The sequence below is a fragment of the Haplochromis burtoni genome, unplaced genomic scaffold, assembly GCF_018398535.1.
Source record: "Haplochromis burtoni strain Fernald_Lab_line unplaced genomic scaffold, NCSU_Asbu1 Contig_562, whole genome shotgun sequence".
NCBI classification, from domain to species: Eukaryota; Metazoa; Chordata; class Actinopteri; order Cichliformes; family Cichlidae; genus Haplochromis; species Haplochromis burtoni.
In genome coordinates this window covers 247,190-267,575 of record NW_024582923.1, presented here as the reverse complement: position 1 = coordinate 267,575, position 20,386 = coordinate 247,190, and the positions used below count along the sequence as shown (strand labels likewise).

The 20,386-nt window shown below is 43.1% G+C and overlaps 1 protein-coding gene across 3 annotated transcripts in view; it reads left to right on the top strand.

Annotated features, from left to right (window-relative positions):
• The first annotated feature begins 218 nt into the window (after positions 1 to 218).
• The window catches only part of uvssa (UV-stimulated scaffold protein A), a 35,439-nt gene continuing 15,271 nt past the window's right edge, over positions 219 to 20,386 (top strand). For all 3 annotated transcript variants that reach the window (XM_042214429.1, XM_042214428.1, XM_042214430.1), the window contains exons 1-9: positions 219 to 592; positions 1,050 to 1,169; positions 3,811 to 3,964; positions 4,450 to 4,626; positions 5,133 to 5,253; positions 5,433 to 5,933; positions 6,807 to 6,916; positions 7,521 to 7,649; positions 19,736 to 19,850. In XM_042214429.1, coding sequence (XP_042070363.1) covers positions 1,060 to 1,169; positions 3,811 to 3,964; positions 4,450 to 4,626; positions 5,133 to 5,253; positions 5,433 to 5,933; positions 6,807 to 6,916; positions 7,521 to 7,649; positions 19,736 to 19,850 — 1,417 coding nt within the window. In that variant the 5' untranslated portion in view covers positions 219 to 592; positions 1,050 to 1,059. The remainder of the gene's footprint in view (positions 593 to 1,049; positions 1,170 to 3,810; positions 3,965 to 4,449; positions 4,627 to 5,132; positions 5,254 to 5,432; positions 5,934 to 6,806; positions 6,917 to 7,520; positions 7,650 to 19,735; positions 19,851 to 20,386) is intronic.

Sequence of the window (20,386 nt, the reverse complement as noted above, 5' to 3'; positions counted from 1 at the left end):
GTTGTCGCATAGATCAGTTGTGCTGCCACCATGAGGTGGGAAGAGAAATGACATTTTAGTAATTCTGTTTGTGGTCGCGGACCGTAAATAATACATCTTAATGTAAACGCGGAGGCCCATATAAAATCTGACTTAGGTCCATGATTTGGACACGCCCCCATATATACTACATATGTGTATGAAAAGGAAAACATTTATTTTGAAGGGGTCACTTTTAAAAAGTTTTTTTTAACACTGGAAATCCTCGCCTCTCTCAAACCCAGACTGCAGCCGATGTTTAAGAACTGTGTTTAGGAAAAGCAGCTGTTTGTTGTTGCCCACTCGCCCCTGAGCGACAGCCATGAGCTACAGTCAGTAAAATGATAATAAAGCACAATCGACAGGCACAGTTTGAAGCTCTTATTCTGAAAAGTCAAACCGGTAGTACGTTCGCTTTCAGGAAGTGCATGACATAACTAAACGCTGCCGTATGTAAACAGAGAAATACAGCCGCGTTTCAGTTGCTGATCTTTGTCATGAATGAAGCGGCTCACTGAGGGGACTCGTTAACCGGCAGAAGCCTCCCTGAGGTTCGGTGTGTTTGAACAAGCTGGTAAGAAGCTAACCGGCAGATGCTGTTGTGTTCGTGTTTTGTTAGGATTGTGCCAGCTAGGTGGATGCTAGCCTTAAACGACTCCACCTGAAATCTGGAGACTTCTTTGTTTCTTTGATTTGAATTGTGTATATTTTTCTGTATCTGGTTAAATTCTATAAAATAAAACACGCTGCACAAATATCTGATTAATACTGACTGCCAGTAGCAAACAGCTTGTGTCAGCGACTGTTATAAAGGTCACAGTTACTAACGTGGGTCATAGTGGGCTGTGAAAAATAACAGATGATTTGCTTAAAAATAGCAGTGGTGTACCTAAAATGCTAATAACAAGTTTTTCAACTTCAGCATTGCCAGCTGTCCAGTTTTAATATGAAAGATTTTAATTCAGAGTAAAGGTTTACCTTTGTGTAACTCGAGTCACTCTGTATAGTTAAAGGTCTGTTTTTGTGTGCAGATGAACAGTGATGGAGCTGTCTCAGAGGGAGCGTCTATCGGTGTTGGTGGAGGAACTGACCACATCAGGACAGCCACAGCTCAACCAAGACAAAATGAAGGAAGTCAAAAAGCTCTGCAAGTATGGCATCAGCATTTCCACAGTTAGTTGTAGGTGTAAAGTGGAATTATGAAACAAATGAAAGACTCCAAAATGTGCAATCCTTTGGAAAGGGGTCAGGATTGCAAGTATCTGACATCACAGTAAGGAAACCCTCAATCTATCAAGATCTGTTATCAAGCGCGCAGATTGTCTAGAGAATGTCAAAAGGGGCACACAGAATAACAACAACCCACATTCATCAACAAGCTAATTTAATATCACTTCATACTATATCATTGTCATCAAGTGGGGACAATGCAAAGCAAACATAGCCCATGTGTTACCTGATGGGTGCAGCGTTGCTGTTGAGGGGTTACTGTTGCTGCTGATAGTGCTGGAGGGCAGGGCTGTGATGATCTGAGACGTGAGAGATTAAAAAGTCCACAGGAGAGATTGTAGCTGATAGAACAAGTCTAATGAGATTACAATAAAATAAGAATTCAGCCGAAAAATCTATACACATAAAATACACACACACATGCACATACAGTGACATTTTACACTGTACATACTATGGCCACTTTCCAGAATCCTTCTCTTATTAATTATTCCAGGTGCTATAATAATAAAGTAATAAGAATAAAAAAATAAATATTAAATAATGTATTTATGATGATTCAATTTGCTTGACTCTCCGCTCTGTGCAGAAAGCTTTTAACTGTTTAAACTGTAGAGATAAAATCATTTTGCTGCTGTAAATTCAGCATTTTGTCTTATTTTCAATGTAAATCTAATATAATCTGTTTCTTAATGTATTTTCTTAGAAAGACAGTGTGTTTTAATCCATAATTATGTGGATATGCATATCAGTTCTTAGTGAAATATAAACCCCCAAGAAAGGCAGGGAACTTGCTTTAAAACTAAATATGTTCCCTAAAGCGTGGACAGACCTACAGACCCATGACACTCTTACTCAGTTAGCTAGCAGCTAATGACCAGCACAGTTGTGCAGTTAATAAAAGGACAGGTAATGTTTGTCGTGCTGTTGCACACACAGCGCGCTCATTTGTCTCATCAGTTACCTCAAGACAATTTACCAACGTGTAATAATAACTTAATACTCCTGTGTGTTATAATTCAATAGAAGATGTTACAGTGCCTGATAATCCACTGCTTCAAATGGAGAAAGTCTTGATGGCTGTTATGAGGACAGCGGAACGCATCGTTGTGTGCCTCAACTTCACGGCGTGTTTCGTCTTTTATCACAAGTTAATCTGCCATTTTTTACCTTCCTTGGTTTGGTTTAGGGATTGGAGATCTGATCTAGACTATAATATTTAAATCTTGGGACACATCGTCAGTAGTGGACCTTGGATTCATCGGGTTTTTCGGCCATTATCACCAGACACCCTCATCCAAGGAGGCTCTGCTAGGGTTGAACTAGTGTGTCACTGGTTTATGTTAACATTGTTATTTCTCTTCTACTTTCTTCTGTTTAGTTTTCTACCATTTATCCACCGCAGCACGGTGGCACAGCGGTTAGCACTGTTGCCTCAGGTCCCGAGTTCAGTGCCGCCATCAGGCTGGGGTCTGATGTTTGCATGTTCGCGTGGGTTCTCCCCGGGTGCTCCGGCTTCCTCCCACAGTTATGCAGTTAATGGGGATAGGTTAATTGGAAACACTAACTTGCCCATAGTGTGAATGCGCGAGTGAGTTTAAAACGAATGGTTGTCTTTGTATGTGCGTCAGCCCGGCTGCGACAGACCGGTGACCTGTGCACCCCGCCTCTTGCCCTAAGACAGCTGGGATAGGCTCCCACGACCCTGAAAAGGATAAGCGGAAGCGAATGGATGGATGGACGGACATCAATTCACTGTAACTGAGAAGTAAAATTTTAAAAAATTTTAAAGCTTTAAAATTTTGGAGCCTGACTTTTTCAAAGGTTGATAGAGACAAGTAAGACAAAAGAGACGAGAGGAGAGCCAGGAGGCGGGGCACCTGATCTGGCATCCCACACCTCCCTGCCGGATCGGGCTGTACGCTCTACCTACAGTGTATGCTGTACACCCTGCTTACTGGTTTCTGTTGCATCAGTCTTCGTCTCGCAACCAGCGCGCTCTGCCATCAAGGGCGAGCATTGGTCAATGGTAGTCACGTGACCGATGCAAGCCAGATCATTTTATTTAGCGAAATTGTGATTAATAATTAAATGTTATTGTTGAGAGGCACAGGGAACGCCACATGCGCGCGCACCGTTAAAAAAAATGTCTAAAGAAAAGGCCACCTGGGGCACCATCAGGAAAGGGGGAGGAGCTCAAGCCCCAACCCCTGCACGTGCCTGCCACAGAGGATCAGGATGAGAATCACCATTTCCCACGAACAGATAAAAAGTTACTGGACAGTCAAATAAAGGTTACACAAAGAACGAAAGAAAACAGCTGATCATTCAATACAATAAGAGCTTATCATCCAAAGCAATTTATGTAAGTGTACATGAACTTGTATTTGTCTACAAGAAAGGTTTTATGAAAACTGACAGTATTTAAGGTAAATTATGGTTACGTGTTAAATACAGTCGTGCAATTCTTTGTCAGCATTATGAGTACAACAAATGTCAAGTTCTTTCGTGATTCATAACATAAAATTTAGTTACTCTGCACCTGTTCTCCACTCCTCACAGAGTGTCTAATGACTGCATAGACCATGTGTACCACTCAGTGATGTCCCAGCTCAACCAAGAACATGCTGAGATCCGGCTGTCTGCCTTCCAGATCGCCGGTGAGCTCTTCTCCAGGTCACACCACTTCAGGATGCTGCTAGTGGACAACTTCCAGGTAAATCAGCTGCTAGTAACTAGTAATCATCTGAGATCATCCAGTGCACACCAAACATTACAGGACCTGCTTTCTACTGGCAGAATAAGGCCAATGATGGCTTTTTATAGCAGTCACCACACTGCTACAAAAGCCATCATATCAGTTTTGGCAATATCCCCAACTTCCTGGTTGTCTAGCGCCATTAGCATGCTAGCACTGCTAACTGTTGAGTCGAATGTTTGTTGTGAGTGGGTCCCAGTCTTACAGTTATTTAACACTAAAAACACAATAAAAAAGTAACGGAGCAAAGGCAAACTGAAAGTCTTTTTAGCTTTTCGGCTGATATCGGTTCACGTTTGCGCACTAAGTGATCTGTGTAGGATAAATCCACGTACAGTGAATCCCATTCAAAGAGGAACGATACAAACACTCAGCTTTAATATTAGGATGTCTTTCTTTCTGTGTCCCCCTCATCTATTCCTCCACCTCTCTTCTTCCCACAGGAGTTCTTGGAGCTGACGGTAGAGACTGATTCAGAGCAGCCCCTCCCTCCTCCTAAAGAAGTAGCCAGGAAACTGAGAGCTCTGGCAGTCCAGACTGTGCAGTCATGGCAAACGTCTTATGGCTCTGCTTATAAGAAGCTGGCACTGGGCTACAACTTCCTCAAACAAGTTAAAAAGGTGAGCGATGCTGAGATACAGAGTGACTTTTATTAACTGGAAACAACCCATGTGGTATAATGCAGAGGCCTCGGTTTGAATCCGCCGCAAGACCCTGTACATGAGGAAAACACACTCATGAAACACACTGAAATAACATCAGAATTACCTGTGAGAAGATCCACAGGCAGTATGATACAAACAACGAGGTAAAGGAAGCGTTCTGTGTTCTGCTTATCGGATTTAGATTTCAGAACTCTCAGTATCAGCCTTAAAAATCCTCTAGCAGTTGGACTTTATGAAAAATAGAAGTGCACTACAGATTCTGGAAACTGCATGATGCTGGTGATCTGTACAGACATGTTAAAGAGCCATATGTTTACCAGCTGCAACAGTGACATTGTTTGGACCTTGTGAGTGAGGAACCACCATAAAGGCAGTTGTTCATCTTTGTGTGCATGGGTAGATTTACTATTTGAGAAGATACTCTCTAGTTTTTGTGATCAACAATGTGTACATGCTTTCAGGTGGACTTCCAGGACATTGAGGCGAGAACAGTAGCAGAGAGGACGAGGGAGGAGGAAAGACGGAGGAGAATGGAGAGGATCTACAAGGAGAAAGTAGAAGCAGCAGCTAAAGAAATGGAGGGTAAAACGACATCGTGTTATCCCTGCTTCTAGTTTTAATACCAATGTTTTTATTTCCATTATCAGAAACTGTTAAACACCCAAAGTCTCAGTGGTTTTGTTTGTAACTGGATCTTTACACATGGTGTTATTAATGTTTGGGCATTAAGACTTTTATATTGTTTCTTATTCATTTGTTAGAGTTACAGCAAGAAATAGAAGCAACGCTGACAGAGATGGAATCGTGCATGAGGCTGCTTTTCCCAGATTTCAGCCCCATAGACATCCAAACAGCCAACAGCAGCCCCTCCAACTCCCAGCCAGCCACTAAGTGTCCTTCAGATGAGGAGCAGCCCTGCTGCAGCAAAGACCTGAGGGCTGATGGCAGAGTGGGAAAGGTGCAAGAAAGAGATGAGAATACAGGCATGACAGAGGAAAACAGAAAGAACTGGAAGGAGAAAAGAGAGAGGGAAAAAACAAAGAAAAGGTCTGAAGGTACAGAAGGCAAGGATGGGGAGAAGCAGGAAATGGACAAAAGTAAGGAAGCTGAAAGGAGGGAAGTCATGGAGGTGGAGCAAGAAGAAGAGAGCGAGCAGGAGGAAAGTAATACAGACAATGAAGAAGAGGCTGGTGATGAAGACTTTATCAGGAGCTCTGGCCTCATATCTCACTCCTACAGTCTGGATCTGAACCTCAGTCCTGGTGCGTAGAACACACACATGTGGAAGCTTGACGTTGAAACTCCAGTGAAGAAAACAATAAATCACAGCAAAACCTTCGAACACACCACAAACGTTACTCCCGAAACAGCCTCTGGACATTATTAAGCTAATACATTTATACAGCGTAGCTTATAAACTGGCAATTTAGAGTGTAGCATTCACACACTATCCAGTCTAACCACTTATGTGTAGGGCTGTGTGTCAGACCGCACTCAAAGTGATGAAACGGGTTAGTTGCTACATCCAGAGATGTGTTCGACGTTTTAGAGCAGCAGTCACAGTCTATGCCACATCATGTCTGTGTGTCAGCAGGATGTGCATGTGTGGGTAGCATGTCTGGCTTTGGATGATGAACATTTTACTTTTTATCTTCACTCAGAGCTGAACGCAGTGCTGAAAGTGCTCACGCTTTTATCTCAACAGGGCAAAAGTAAATGCAGGTAATAAATTCATTGAAGACTGAGGCCTTTGGTCTGTTCAGTGAAATGAAGACGAGGGTTTGGGAGCAGCAGAGACTTCCTGTCTGTGTAACGCGCTCGATGTGTTATGTGTGATTACAGTTCAGTCGTTAACATTCAGACATAACACAGTGCCTGTTTTATTAAAGCCTGTAAACATGTGACTGCACCACAGATAAGTTTGACTCTAATAGAACTCATGAAGGATGTTGCACTTGTGGCATTTCATATACAAATGTCTAAATAATATCACGGGGCTCTTCTGAGTAGAGCAGCAGCATCCAGGTAAATGGATCATGCTGTTTAATGAGAATCCTTCTCAAAACAGGCCTCTGATAGTCCTTCCTGTTAATGTGTTCGCACAGTCAGACGAGTGAGCGCGGTTTTTCTTCCAGGTCTTCACGTGAAGGAGACGGAGGATAACGAGCCGGTGGTTTCCACTGTGATAGACCTCCATAAAGTCATAACAACCAAACATCTGCCAGCTGTCCAGGGCTGGGTTCAGGTAATCACACACACACACACACACACACACACACACACACACACACACACACACACACACCCCCCTTGTGTGTTTGTTATGGTGTTACATTCTTTTAAGACTCGAGTGCCTCTCTGCTAGCGCTGCATTAAACATGAAAACAAGTTCTGAGCACTTGTTTCCATGTAAACAGAGGGTGAGATGTTATTTTAGACATGCTTTAGTACTTTGAGAACATTGCTTCTTTTGATGTGCGTATATTTGTATCTCCTGCGTGTATGTAAGAATATATAAGCAGCATATATAAGGTTGCGGACAGAGAGAACGTAGTCAGCGTTCTGAGAGTTTGGAGAAAGTCTGCCTCTGTCTCTGTGCGTTAACTGTGTTAAATACTGGTGTAAATACCTGCAGTGGCTCTGCTATCATACATCAATGTTCCTACATCAATGCTTAACCATGGTTTTGGAATCCATGATTATTTAGATTATTTCAAACCCGCTCCTGCTGGCTGACAGCGTGATTTCTATTGGTCACATTACTGAGGGCAGCCTGAGCAGCTGTCTGAGTATGGATGGATGTATGTATGGCCATCTTACCTATATTTCTGGTTTCCCTGTGTGTGTAGGTGTTCACCAAATCAGGTGCTGAGGAGCAGCTGTTGAGACGAGCACTTGACCTGAAGAGGTCTTTGGAAGCCACGCTGCAGAAACACGAAGAGCTTCACATCGACTACAAGGCCAGGGTCCGCAAAGTGGTGAGTTATAGCTAACGATACAGCTCGTAGTTAAGATTAGGCACGGGGCTCTCTTATTGTTAAATAATAAAAAAAGTTGTTTGCTTACATTTAACATGTGTGAGCAGATTTATTTGGTGCTCGTATAGAAGATAACCAGTAGATGGCAGCATTCTATTGTAAATCAAATGGGGGAGCCTTCCATTACATAGGTGACGTACAGGAGTGAGGACTCTGGTAGAGCAGCTGATACCTGGCTGCCTCTCTGCAGTGACCGACGGAGAAAAGCTTCATGTTTCTCTAAATTCTGTTGCGTTCTCCTGCGGCAGCAACCTGAGTGTGTTTATAGAGGGACACTGATGCCTCAACCAGAACCATTAAAATAAATTGCTTTTTAAAGGTTCTTTGTATTTGGAGAGAGAAGTTTAATGGAGTTCATAGAAGAATTTTCTGGAGTCAGCGCTGTCATCTCTGCTTCTCCGAGGACACTCAATATGTCATCAACTCCCTTTTAAAAAGTTTCACTTTTACATCCAGGAAGGTGCATTTGGACTAAATTGGGTCCTTGTGTTTGTTTGGTTTTGCTACAGCTGTATATGTAGTAAAGCTGACTGAAGCCTCACTCTGTGCTATGTCAGCAGTACGTGACAGAGGAATATGTTGTACGCAAAGGCTTTGAAGGTGATGTTTACTTTAGCCACTTCTTTGTTGTCTTGGCAATATGTTCTGGGTCATCCATCTATCACAGTTCTGACTGAGGGGAGGAGGTTCTCATCCATCATCATAATTTGTTTCTTTGGTTGAATCTATGAAGATGACACATTTCGATAGACACACAGCAGTGTTTCTTTACTTTAAAGAGGCTTTAACAAGGTAATCCCTGAAGTGCTATTGGTAGAAAACTTGGAGTTCTTGTCGTAGTCTGCAGAGTGTCCTGACTGTGGCAACCTGAAAACAGTATGTGAAAGGCATGTTTTAACAGAAACGTTCATCGAAGATCTGACCTGGGAGAGCCAGTAGCAACAGGCTTATGGAGCGATGAATCCAGACTCAAAATAAGGAGCAAGGTAGAAGACTGAGTGTCTGAAGTCATTGTAAAACATGCTGGAGGCTCTGTCATGGCTTCTGTCTGCATTTCTTTCAGTGGTGCTGCAGAATTTCCTTCGGGATTAATAAAGTATTCTGATTCTGATGTTGTCAAAACTATTTAAAGTACAACATACTGTCAGATTTGGATCCACCGTGCAACGCCATCTGGGAAGCGTTTGCGTTGGCTTCATGATCCCAAACACACTGCCGGTGCAGTAGAAGCATACTGGGATAGAAAAGCTCACTATCAGTCATGGATTGGCCTCCCCACAGCCTGGATCGCGTGGGATCCATCTTCATAGACAGCAGATCAAAAGTTGGCCAACGTCGGAAGAAGATCTGTGCTGGGTGCAAACTCCACCATCTGATCGGAGTTTGTTCTTCTCATGTCTTTAATAATAATAGATTGCATTTGTATAGCGCTTTTTGAGACCCTCAAAACGCTTTATGATTCATTCACTCTGGCAATTACAGTTCTGGTGGAGGCAGCTACAGTTGTAGCCACAGCTGCCCTGGCGCCATATCGCGCCACCGGCCCCTCTGGCCATCACCAGGAGGCAGTAGGTGAAGTGTCTTGCCCAAGGACACAACGACCGAGACTGTTCGAGCCAGGGCTCGAACCGGCAACCTTCCGATCACAAGACGAACTGCCGACTCTTGAGCCACGGTCGCCCACATCTTCATGTGTTCCTTCTGGGTACTCTGGCTTCCTCCCATAATCCAGAGACATGCAGTTAGTAAGGTTAGATTAAATAGTGATTCTAAACTGTCCACAGGTGTGAATGTGAGTGCGACCTGTGCAGGGTCTCCCTGCCCTTCCCCGTTCCTATGACAGACTCTAGCTCCATTATGACCCTGGATTGGAGAAGAAAACGGATCTAGCCCAGACTCGGTTCACTTCCTTTCCCTCAGACATTTTTATTGAATTTTATGCATCAATTTTACAAAAGACAAATTGAACAACATGCTGTTTTCTTTTTGTAGAACGTACAACAACATGAGACATACATTCCTGACTCTGTTCACTTTTAACAGCTGATGGCTGATATCAATGAAAGCTGTGCATTAGTCCCAGAAGGGCTCTAGCTTCCATCAACACAGCTTCACATGCTTCACCACGAGCCGTGATACTCTCTGACTCAGTCAGTCGGGAGTATTTTGGGAAATGTTAGTAAGTGGTGTCTTACGTAGTCTAGTCTCACATTGTACCTCCAGGGCTTGTAGCTAACGTGCAACTATCTCTAAAAGGTTAGCTAGTGACAGAGCAGGTAAGAGTGAAAACGTGCGCGCGCACATTGTGTGAAGGTGTGACTTTAATCGTGTACGTGTGGAGTTTATATGCACAGTTAACCACAGATTAGTGCGCACACTTTGAACGAGACCCATCGCTGCCCTTCTGTCATGTAGATGCTCTTCAGGGATTTATTGTAATCTTTTTGCACTGTGCAAGGGTCCCTTTGGGTCCAATCATATAAATGTGGTCAGTGCAGAGTGCTGGTGCTGTGGGGCTGCCACTAACTTCTCGCAGCTGCACATCTGCAACATTGCTAGCACGCAGCGTACTATGAGGACAAGCCTTGTTGTGTCTGCGTCCGTGTCACCAAGCGAGCGCATCATCATTGTTTTTTGTTTTGATGTGCAAGGCTATAAAATATCCTCCTCCTTTTTCTTCTTTGAACGTCTTTTCCTGCGTGGGCTTCCAAGTCTCATGAGAGATCGAGATAGCAAGGATGGAAATATTAATAGTAGAGACATTTGGGAGAGGTGAGATAGTAGTGAGGTACAGCCATAATGCATAATGCATTAGAGGAGAGAGGAGAAATTGGGGAGCAAGGGGGAGGATGTACCCATTCATTCACTTCACCACCGCTAATGTGCCCCGTGGCTTGATAGCTGATAGGTCTATCTCGCTGCCTCTGTATCTGACTTGGGATCGCCACTCTGCTGCTGTTTGAGCAGGAGGGGCAGGAGAAGCGGCCCCTCCGACCAGCGGAAATGTCATTTCACGAGAGCTCTGCTTCATATTATTTGAAGCGGTTTAATGATGAACAGTTGCTGTTTTCGAGATGCTTACAACATGCTTGAAGTGCAGATAATTTCTAAAAGGGGAAAAAGAGGCAAATCCTAGAGAATCACTGCAGGCTGCCATTATCAAAGGACCGACAAATGCAAAGTACATTACATGTTTGGGAAAAAAGGCATAAAATTTGTAGAGTCTGAATCCATCTTTAGCTGAAGAGAGTGGCACAGTGACAGTGACAGAGCGCCGGGCGTCTTACTCTGCCTGGTTATCACTGTCAGGGACCAGTCTGCTGCACCAGCAGGCCCAGCACTGTGATAACCACACAACTTACAGCCCCTTTATCATAATTAGCTTTTCCTTTTTAACCTTAAAAGGCCTTCCATTACTGGGTCCTTCTCTGTCGGGTGGCTGACACACCACGCGATTGGTTTCTCTCACAGCGGGCCTCTCAATATAGTCTCCCATAACGGGTGAACTGCAGAGAAGGAAGAGCCGCTTTATGGAGGCAGATCGAGCTGCTGGTTTAAATAATGAGAAAAGAGAATCTAGGAGGGTGGAGTCAATTCAAATTTTATTTGTCACATGCACAGTCATACACGGTACGATATGCTTAGACAACTGCTCGTGACCTAAAGAGAAAAAGACTATGAATAAGATAGGAAATAAATATGAAAATTAAAAAGGGTCAATTTAACTAGGAAGGAATCAAATAAAATATAAAAATTAAAGTTGAAAATAAAATGACTGTACAACAAGATACACAGTATAGAAATATATAAGAATGAATGAAGAAATATAAATATACAATAACAGCAGCTGTACAAGTATTAAATGGAAATGAAGAAATATAATGTCCAGTGTCCACATGTGTAAGTGTCTTGTGCAGTGCAAATATGCTTAAAGTGATTTAAGTGATGACCACGCATCCAATCGAATTAGTGTAAACAGTGTCGAGTGGGTGGGAAGTAAAAGTAAAGGGTGTGGGGGGGAACGGCCCTGTGAAGCTGTAGGCTTTCATGCCAATAATCCCACAGATGCAGTTGGGCGCACTCACGTTGCTCCACGTTGCTCTGCTGTTGCACCTCACACCGAGACTCCTGCTATTACTTAATTCGTTTGTAGCATCCAAGAGCTTCCTGTTAGCTTTGTTCAGAATGCTGCTACCTCTGCGAGCAATGTTATCACAATAGATTTGTGCGTCCAGACAATCTTTTTCTATAGATTTCCACGGTGACGGCGGACTCTGCAACTATTATATAATATAATGTAACTACGCTGGTGATGCAGCGCTGCAGGATTTGTTGGTGTCTGGGGCTGAACAATGAAAACTGCAGTTCCTTGAATGGCCACTTTAGGCTGAATAAATAACATCAGGATAGTGAGTCAAATGGAAACGCGTGCGTCTCTAAATATATGCATATTCTTTCTTTTTGAATGATCATTTCGACCTTTTTTAAATTTGTCCTTTATCCATTGATGGAATTTTTCTTTGTTGTGTCAGTTGCATGTGCTTCCTGTCTGCTGATGAAGGCTGTGACATGAAAAAGACAAAGAAAATCCCATTTATTTGATGCTGTGATCAACAGCAGACGACACTCTTTGGTTTAATATTGTTACATTGCAGGTTTGAGGCTGGTGCTGTTCAGCTAGTAAAAGCTTTTTTGTGTTCCGTGTGGAGGGACTTTAAGCATTTTAGCGCCGTCTCCTGCAGCGTCTTCCACAGGACCCTGCATACTTTTTAGAACAGCGGCTGCTTGAAATGCATTTTCAGTAAGAGCTATGAGATGTGAATCCTATATGCATCTGTCGAACCCCGCAAACTGAAAACGTGGGCTAATGTTTAGGAAAGGATAAGACACGCGGACTTATTTAAACATATCTGTTTTTAAGACTATATTCAGTCATTCCGGGCTCCATTCATACAGGCCAGGGCCTTGTTTACTGCTGATAACCCATCTTATCACAGCACAATGGATATGGCCGCCTGTTTCTCACTGGAGATAAACAAAGAAAGACTATCTCTCTATTTCTCTTCCAGCCCTCCCTCTTTCTCATGCGTACATCCATTCTCTGAATGGACCGGCTTCTCTCAGTTCTATACATAACATAGACACCAAATATACTTGTCTCAGTACCTTTGGGAATTTGCCTGCTCGATTTGGCCAAAAAGGTTTCATATAAATCCTTAGAACTTCGCATCCAGCCTTCATTGTTGTTCATTCATTTGTGGCCAGTCAGGAAACTGTCGGCTCGGTTGATTGGATCATCTTGTGCACATAACATGCATTTAAAAAATGGACGTAGCAAGTTTGCGAAGTCTCGTTCTTTTACGTGGAGCCAAACGGACAAAGGGGTGACGTACGCGGTACTTCAGTGCTTATTAGAATCATTTAATGCAAAATGACTGCAGTTGCAGGTGTATAGGGTACATTGCACAAACTCCTAAGAAGCCCATTGAAAGTTGGTATACCAGCTCAAAGCGAACTTGCTGTAAATGTGATTAGAATTTGGTGAGTCAGACCCTGGATTGTCACAATTCTCTAAATATGAGTGGATGGAAATGGATGGTTCTGCTACTGGAGTATAATGCAGTGAATCAGTGGGCACAGTCTGGTTTCATCAAGGATCTCTGATAGTATGAAAGAGGAAGGGTTTCCAAATTGGAAATGATGGATGCACTGGGATAGTCACGGTCCACCACTGACCAAAGGACCAAACCAGGCTCCGTAGCCCGGTCCTTCTTTGAAAGGTTTTTCTGGACATTTTAATTGTCTCGCCAAAGCTTTCAGTAGTTTTACTAGTAAAATAGAATAGCAGGGTAATTTCACTATGGTAGTAGGTGACAGTGGATAATAATGACTGTTTTGATCACAGATTGAGACGGGCTGGGAGGGGGAAATGAACTAGACAGCTGAAAATAAGCTCGCTGACAGGGGAAGGTTTGAGAAGCTCCAGGCTGGCTAATAGACCTGCCAGGCTAGGTTAGCGAAATAAAGATGTCACCTTATACATCATATAAGCTGACTGCTCTCCAGAGACAAAGGCTGCGTGTGTGTGTGTGTGTGTGTGTGTGTGTGTGTGTGTGTGTGTGTGTGTGAGGGTAATGGGGGTAAAGCAGCAGAGAAGAGACTACAGAGAGAGGGGAGTGCAAAGCTTTTTGTCATTAGAGTGGATCCCATGGGATCCTTCTAGGTAGTAATGAATAGAAGTGCAAGATGGTAATAGAGATGTGGGATGTTGTGGCAAATCAAGCCCTGAATAGGTCAGGCTCCACTGCGAGCTTTAGGCCTAATTAGTTTGTAAATATGTTGAAATCAATCAGAGGCAGCAGACCTTGGGTCTCCTCAACAAAGCAACGATGGAAAAAGGAATATCTTGTAACAGTGGTAATAATTGAAGCAGGGTCTCGCAGATGGGTTACTTACAGGTTTATAAGTAAACGTAATCAATGGTTAAAATAGCAAAGATGGCGGCTGACCCACCCCTGCCTCCAGGCCAGGTGGGAAACCTATGATGTGGTCCACAAACTCCAGAAGGGAAAGGTGATAAAATGGCTCTGTGTCAGTTTTGGGCTGAAAAGTAGAAGCGCAGAGTTGCAGAGCAGCCGCCGTCCCCACGCGCACGCCTCAGCTTCTAATATCTGCACAGATGTGCGCACGTAATTTATGCGCGATATTGCGAGGAAGATGACTGTATGTTTAGAAAAGCATTTGTGTATGATGTGTTCATTAAGCTAACTGTTTCTCGCTTGCCCTCTCTTAAAGCAAATGCCTTGTGATAATGGCGGCATTAGAGCCAGTCGGTATTCCCGACAGACATTTTCCATTTCGGCCTCAAATGTACAATGAAATTATCTCGTCAGCGAGTGTGTGCATAGCCTGCCGGAGAGCTATATATAACGTGTCTGCACGGGCAGCGTTTTAGGGCTTTCTCGCCTCCTCGTTTCTCGTCTCCTCTCCTCCTTCCTTCTCCCCTTCGCTTCCTCCTGCTCACTCTTGTTCTCGCCCTCCATGTGTGTCTGTGTGCTGGTTAACCTGCCCCTCCCCTCTCTGCCATACACCTGACTTATGGCTGTGCAGTAATAATTTGCCAGGCCTTGGCAGGCTGAGTGTACATTAGCATATAAATAGCAGATGCACTGAGTGCCCATCACACTCGACTACATTTAATTTTTGGTTTATAAGATTGAATGGGTTTTTAAACGCAGCGCCATCAAACTTGCCAAGAGACAAATGAAGTCAGGGGAGCAGTTGTCCGAGGCGGCGCCCTCACATCATTTTTATAAAGGATAAGAGTCTTACTTAAGAGAGAGGAGGGGGAGGACAGAGGGTGAGACGGCGTAGAAGCTGAATAAGCAGCACACCTGTGGATGCAGGGACACACTTTAGTTTCTAGTTGCACCTTTCCCCCCACAGCTGTGGGTCTGAGGCAGGCACTGTGTGCACATCTTAACATCAAAATGCATTTGCTGTAACAAGCTTCACTCTAAAGTGTGTCGGGATTTCCTGCCAGACATGAGAGAGCTGATGTTAGGTGACCTGACTCACAGTCACTGTCCAGTTATCGGTTACTTGAACCCCGGATGGAGTTTAGCTCAGGACTTTGTCTCCATCTCTGTGTTTGCGGTTCAAATTACTTGTTGTTTATTTTATACAGCGTCTTGGTGCAGCCCCTCCCAGCTAGAAGTGCCCGTGTCAGGGGTGTCCCTTATGACATTGCATAGATCCAATAGTAGAAAACTTCATAGAGCTCCATACGCTGACCTCATTGGTCAGTTTGACTTTTAACTGGAGGTGCTGATGGTGTCGTGTCAGCTGTGATGCCAGTGACACCACACGTCCTCCTCATCCTGGTGTCAGAGTAGTGTCCAGTGCTGCCTCGCAGCATTGCATCTGTCTCTGCTGTTACTCGAATACGTTAGAGAGAAAACCCTAAATTCTCGTACTTTGACGCGCTATTATTTTGTGGCGTTTTGATAGATTGTGTTATAGATTTTATTTTTTAGGAAAAAAAATGACAGTTTGGTAGAAAGAACAGAGTTTTTGGGGATGAGTTCAGTAGGTAGTCGCCATTGCAAACCCACAGTTGCTTTATTGCCCAAATAATGTATGGTCTCAACTTTAGCAGCCAATTTCAACAGATCTCTTTTTATTTGCTTGTTAAAGGAATGCTTATTTTTCATCCTCGCCCGTTTCTCTGCTTTATTTTATTTGCCAGTAAACATTGCCATTACAGTAACACATAGCCCTGCTTTACTTAAACAACTTTTTATTTATTCTGCTCTGTTCCGGAGCTATTTTTATTTCTATCTGGGCCTGTTTTTAATGTGAAAGTTACCAATATTTGTTTTGTCCTTTTCCTATTACAGTGACGCATGGCTCCGCTTTACTTAAACTATCACTTCTAATTTGTCTGCTAGATCTAGAGTTTCAGTTAAAGAAGCAGTTTTTATCTCCCGTGGGGAACTCTGTGTTACCGTGTGTGTGTGTGTGTGTGTGTGTGTCCCAGGGAATAAACCAAAGCTCTGTTAAAATGCAAAGCAGCCCCCCGTGCAGCCATGTGGGGGAATAGAAGCCATATTTTAAGTGCTCTGCCCGTCAGCAAAATGTTTCTGGGGGAAAGCTAATTCTACTGTGAGACTTACAGCTCTGCCAGGCCGGCCGACAGGACTCGATGCTATCAGGATTAAATTAAGGTGAATTAGAGACAAAGAGGCAGAAAGAGGGGGAAAAAGGATGATGTTAGGGCAGGATTTTCGTCCAGCTGGGTGATCACTTCTTAGTCTTAGGTCATTGATCAGAACAGAATAAACCAGCCGGGATTAAAGTAGACAAGCAAAAAACCTATAGAGACTACATCTGTGTGTATATGTGTGTGTGCATCTGCTGTGTGCGGAGCCGCCGTCCTCCGAGGATGAATAAGGATAGCAGCAGAGTGGATAACAGAGAAAGTTTGGGGTTTGTACTCCTGTGTTTAGCGGTATTCTTTCAGCTTTTTCAAATAATAAAAACTTCAGTCAAGTATCAGGATCTCAGACTTTATGTTCACTCTGTGCAAAATCTTTGAAGAAACGAATATTTGTATTAATAACACCTAAGCTGGGAAATGTACATGAACTGCAGCGTCTGCGGGGTTTGGGCCTGGGTTTGCTTCTTCCTCGTTTCCTGTCCAGAAAAGGCTCGTATTATTGTCTTTATCTTACAATATAAGGCACTTTGTTGTTGTGATTTGGTGCTATATAAATAAAAATGAAGTGAAAATTGACTAAAGGAAGAAAACCCCACAAAAAACCCCAAACCCTGCAGTTCCTCTAATCAGCTGGCTCCAAAAGTGAGTTGGTTCCCACAGACTCCCATCTTATCGTGGCTGGTTTTATCTGAAAATGTTTAGAGCCTGCTGCAATTGGATTTATGACATGATAAATAACAAAAGGTGAGTGAATGAATTATTTTACGAGCCTGCCAATCAGAGCATGACGCTTTGATCGACAGGTACGCTGACACACACACGGTGTGCGGACCTCACTTTGGCAACTTAAATGACTGAACTGTAGTTTGTATTTATATGTTAATTAGCACTTATTAGCAGGTATCTGTGTGATCCACCAACAACACATACTGATGCAGCACGGCGCGGTTAAAATGCCAGCGGTAAGGGTTGCTGTCACAGTGCCTCAGGATCCTGTAAATATCAGTAACAGTCAGTAAACAAAGAAAATACAATGAATGAATCGACGGTTTGCACGGTGGCTACAATAAACACAGCAGCTAGTTATTTTGGTTAAGGGTTAGCGAGTTAGTCATTTCACTCAGATGACTTCATGTCAGTGTTTCTAATTTTAAAAGTCTTTAACTGCTGCAAAACTCGAGCCTTTCTCTATTAAGTCTTATTGAAATGCACCCAATTGTTGTCTGTGAAGGTTCTCAGTCATCCAGGTCATCGTAGTCGAAGGAGCTTGGAAAGAAAAGCGTCTGGATTTCTTTAAGTTGCTTGAAGACGTTTCACCTCTCATCCGAGAAGCTTCTTCAGTTCTGAGGTCAAATGGTGAAAAGTCCCAGATATAAACCCAGTGGGAGTTTCCCCCCACAGAGGGACAAAAGGACCCCTGATGATCCTCTAATCGCCTGAGCCAAGGTGTGAAACTGGGTGTGGGTCCCAATCAGCCAGAGTTTCGGGTGAGTTCATTGTGAAACCTGGCTCCACCTTATCATGTGAATTCCTGAGGTCAGATGGCCCAGGATGTGAGTGGGCGTTAAGGCGTCTGGGAAGGGATCTCAAAACTGGATTATAGATGGCAGAGAGTTGGTGTCGTAAACCCCGCCTCTGTTCAAAGATGGTCGCTCACAGTGGACATAGATGCTTCTTTCACTCTTCTTTCAAACCATCTGTCCTCTCTGTCCAAAATGTGAACATTGGCATCCTCAAAAGAGTGTCCTTAAAGAGTGTCCTTAAAGAGTGTCCTGAAGAAGCTTCTCGGATGAGAGGTGAAACGTCTTCAAGCAACTTAAAAAAGTCCAGACGCTTTTCTTTGCGAGCTCCTTTGAGTACCCAATTGTAGAGTCTACCTTACAATATAAAGCGCCTCGAGGTGACTGTATGAATAAAATTGAATTGAAATTGAAGTAATTTAATGCATATTTATTCTAGAGGTTTTAATCCACTTGTACAGTATTTGTTCACATGTCATAAACGAGGTCTAATTTCTCTCTGATTCAAACCTTCTTCCACAATACGTCAGCCTTTGTAGCTGCATTAATGAGAGGTAATTAGGCTTTAATTGTTTAGTTGCTTGTTAACTGAATGTTGAGTATTGTAATATGAAGTGTTTTAATTGGTCTCTGCGTAGTGGATCAGAGGTGTGTATCCAGCTTTGTGACACGGTTAACTGAGTCTGTCCTGTGGTTGAGCTGTAAATGTGTGCGTGTATATATGTTGGGGGGAGGGACATGTGGGTAATTATTCAGGGACTCATTATTGGTAAACCAATTCTAACATTTTAATGGGCTTTATCAGCAGTAACGCAGCAGCCTTCTATCGCTCTCACACACACAATCGGGTATTACACTCTAATGAAAAAGAGGCGTTTGGGAATTAGAGGTTAGTTTAACGTTAGCTTTTACTGCTCCTCATAACACTAATCATTGTGATTATTATACTGCCAGACGTGCGACTCTGTGTGTGTGGCTCCTCAGCTGTTAAAAGCATAGGGCCACCGCACACAAATGCATGCACGCACACGGATTTGTGTTATGGAAATGAGCCTGTGTGTGTGTTGTGTTCTGCATTGTAGCCCAGCCAATGGCTAACAAGCTCACCAGGAAATTAAAAACCATAAATTTAGCTTACTACTGATAGAAGCTCATCACAGACACACACACATTGCCATCCCTCTCCCCTTAGCTAATAAGAAAACCAGAGTGATCTGCAGGAGAGTCGCACGAATTGTATATGCTGCCATCTAGTGGTGCAGCCATTACAGCGGTATTCGGGTGCAGCGACAGAGTAGTGCGCTGTTAGATTGATTGTGGTTATGCAGTATGTGAAAAAATTCATGGCTCATTTTTGTCATTAAACAATTAAAATAAAGATTCAAGTTAAGGCTGATAGAAGGCAGCTTGCACCCCATGGTTCAATAGTTCATCGAACCACCTTAAGTAACTTGAAATGATTAATTTCTGCATGACATTTAGTCTTTCCCAGGACAATGTTGGCTCAATCTTCTTTACAGCGCTGTTTCTGTTTGTTGAGGTTTGCGTGCGTTTGTTGTTGTGGATTAGCAGCGTCTGGCTTCTACTTGCCTTCTTGATTCATGTTTTTCCACAGGACATCTTCTTTTACGTGACTGCATCTACAACATTAGATTAGATGTGTGGAGTTTCCTGCAGCTGCTTTAACTGGATGCTTAAACATAAAAGGACATACTTTTAATGAAATGAAGCAGCTGTTTTTTCACACTCAAAACTATGAAAAAGCTAACGATTCTCCCCTTCCTCAGATGAAGGTCTCTTCAGACGGAGAGGAGGAGGAGGACGACGACGATGATTTTGATGAAGTTCCAGAGAAAGAAGGTTATGAGCCACACATTCCAGAGCATCTGCGAGCCGAGTACGGTGAGTTTATGTACACAAACACACATGCATGTGCACTTCAAATCTACGGACACGTGCACAAACAGTGAGGTTAAGCTACAAAGCTGCTGTCCTGATCTCCTGAGATCCACACACGTACTCTACAAATAAACGATCGCACTTTAAAGTACTGGCCTTCGGCAGCTGGTAAAACGCAGGTAATGTGCTTCTTAAGTGGATTTATGTGCGTGTGCCCACAAACGTTTCTGCACAATACAAAGGAAAAGCAGCCAACACGATGAAGTATTTCGATATCATTAGTCCAGATTGTATCTTTAATGAGGAAACATTCATGATAGTTTGTCCATAACAAGCCCTTATTCTGAAATTTAATTCATCATTAATATTGTCCCAAAACTGGTCGTTTTGTTTTTACTTTGTTTGACTTCCTTTAAAAAATATATTCAAAAGCTTCAGAGGACGTCTGCTTTCAGTTTTCATTTAAGTGTGTTTAATAAAACTTTTGCCTTGACTATTTTCTACTGATTCTCAGACAGTAGGCTGTCTCCTGGACAGTA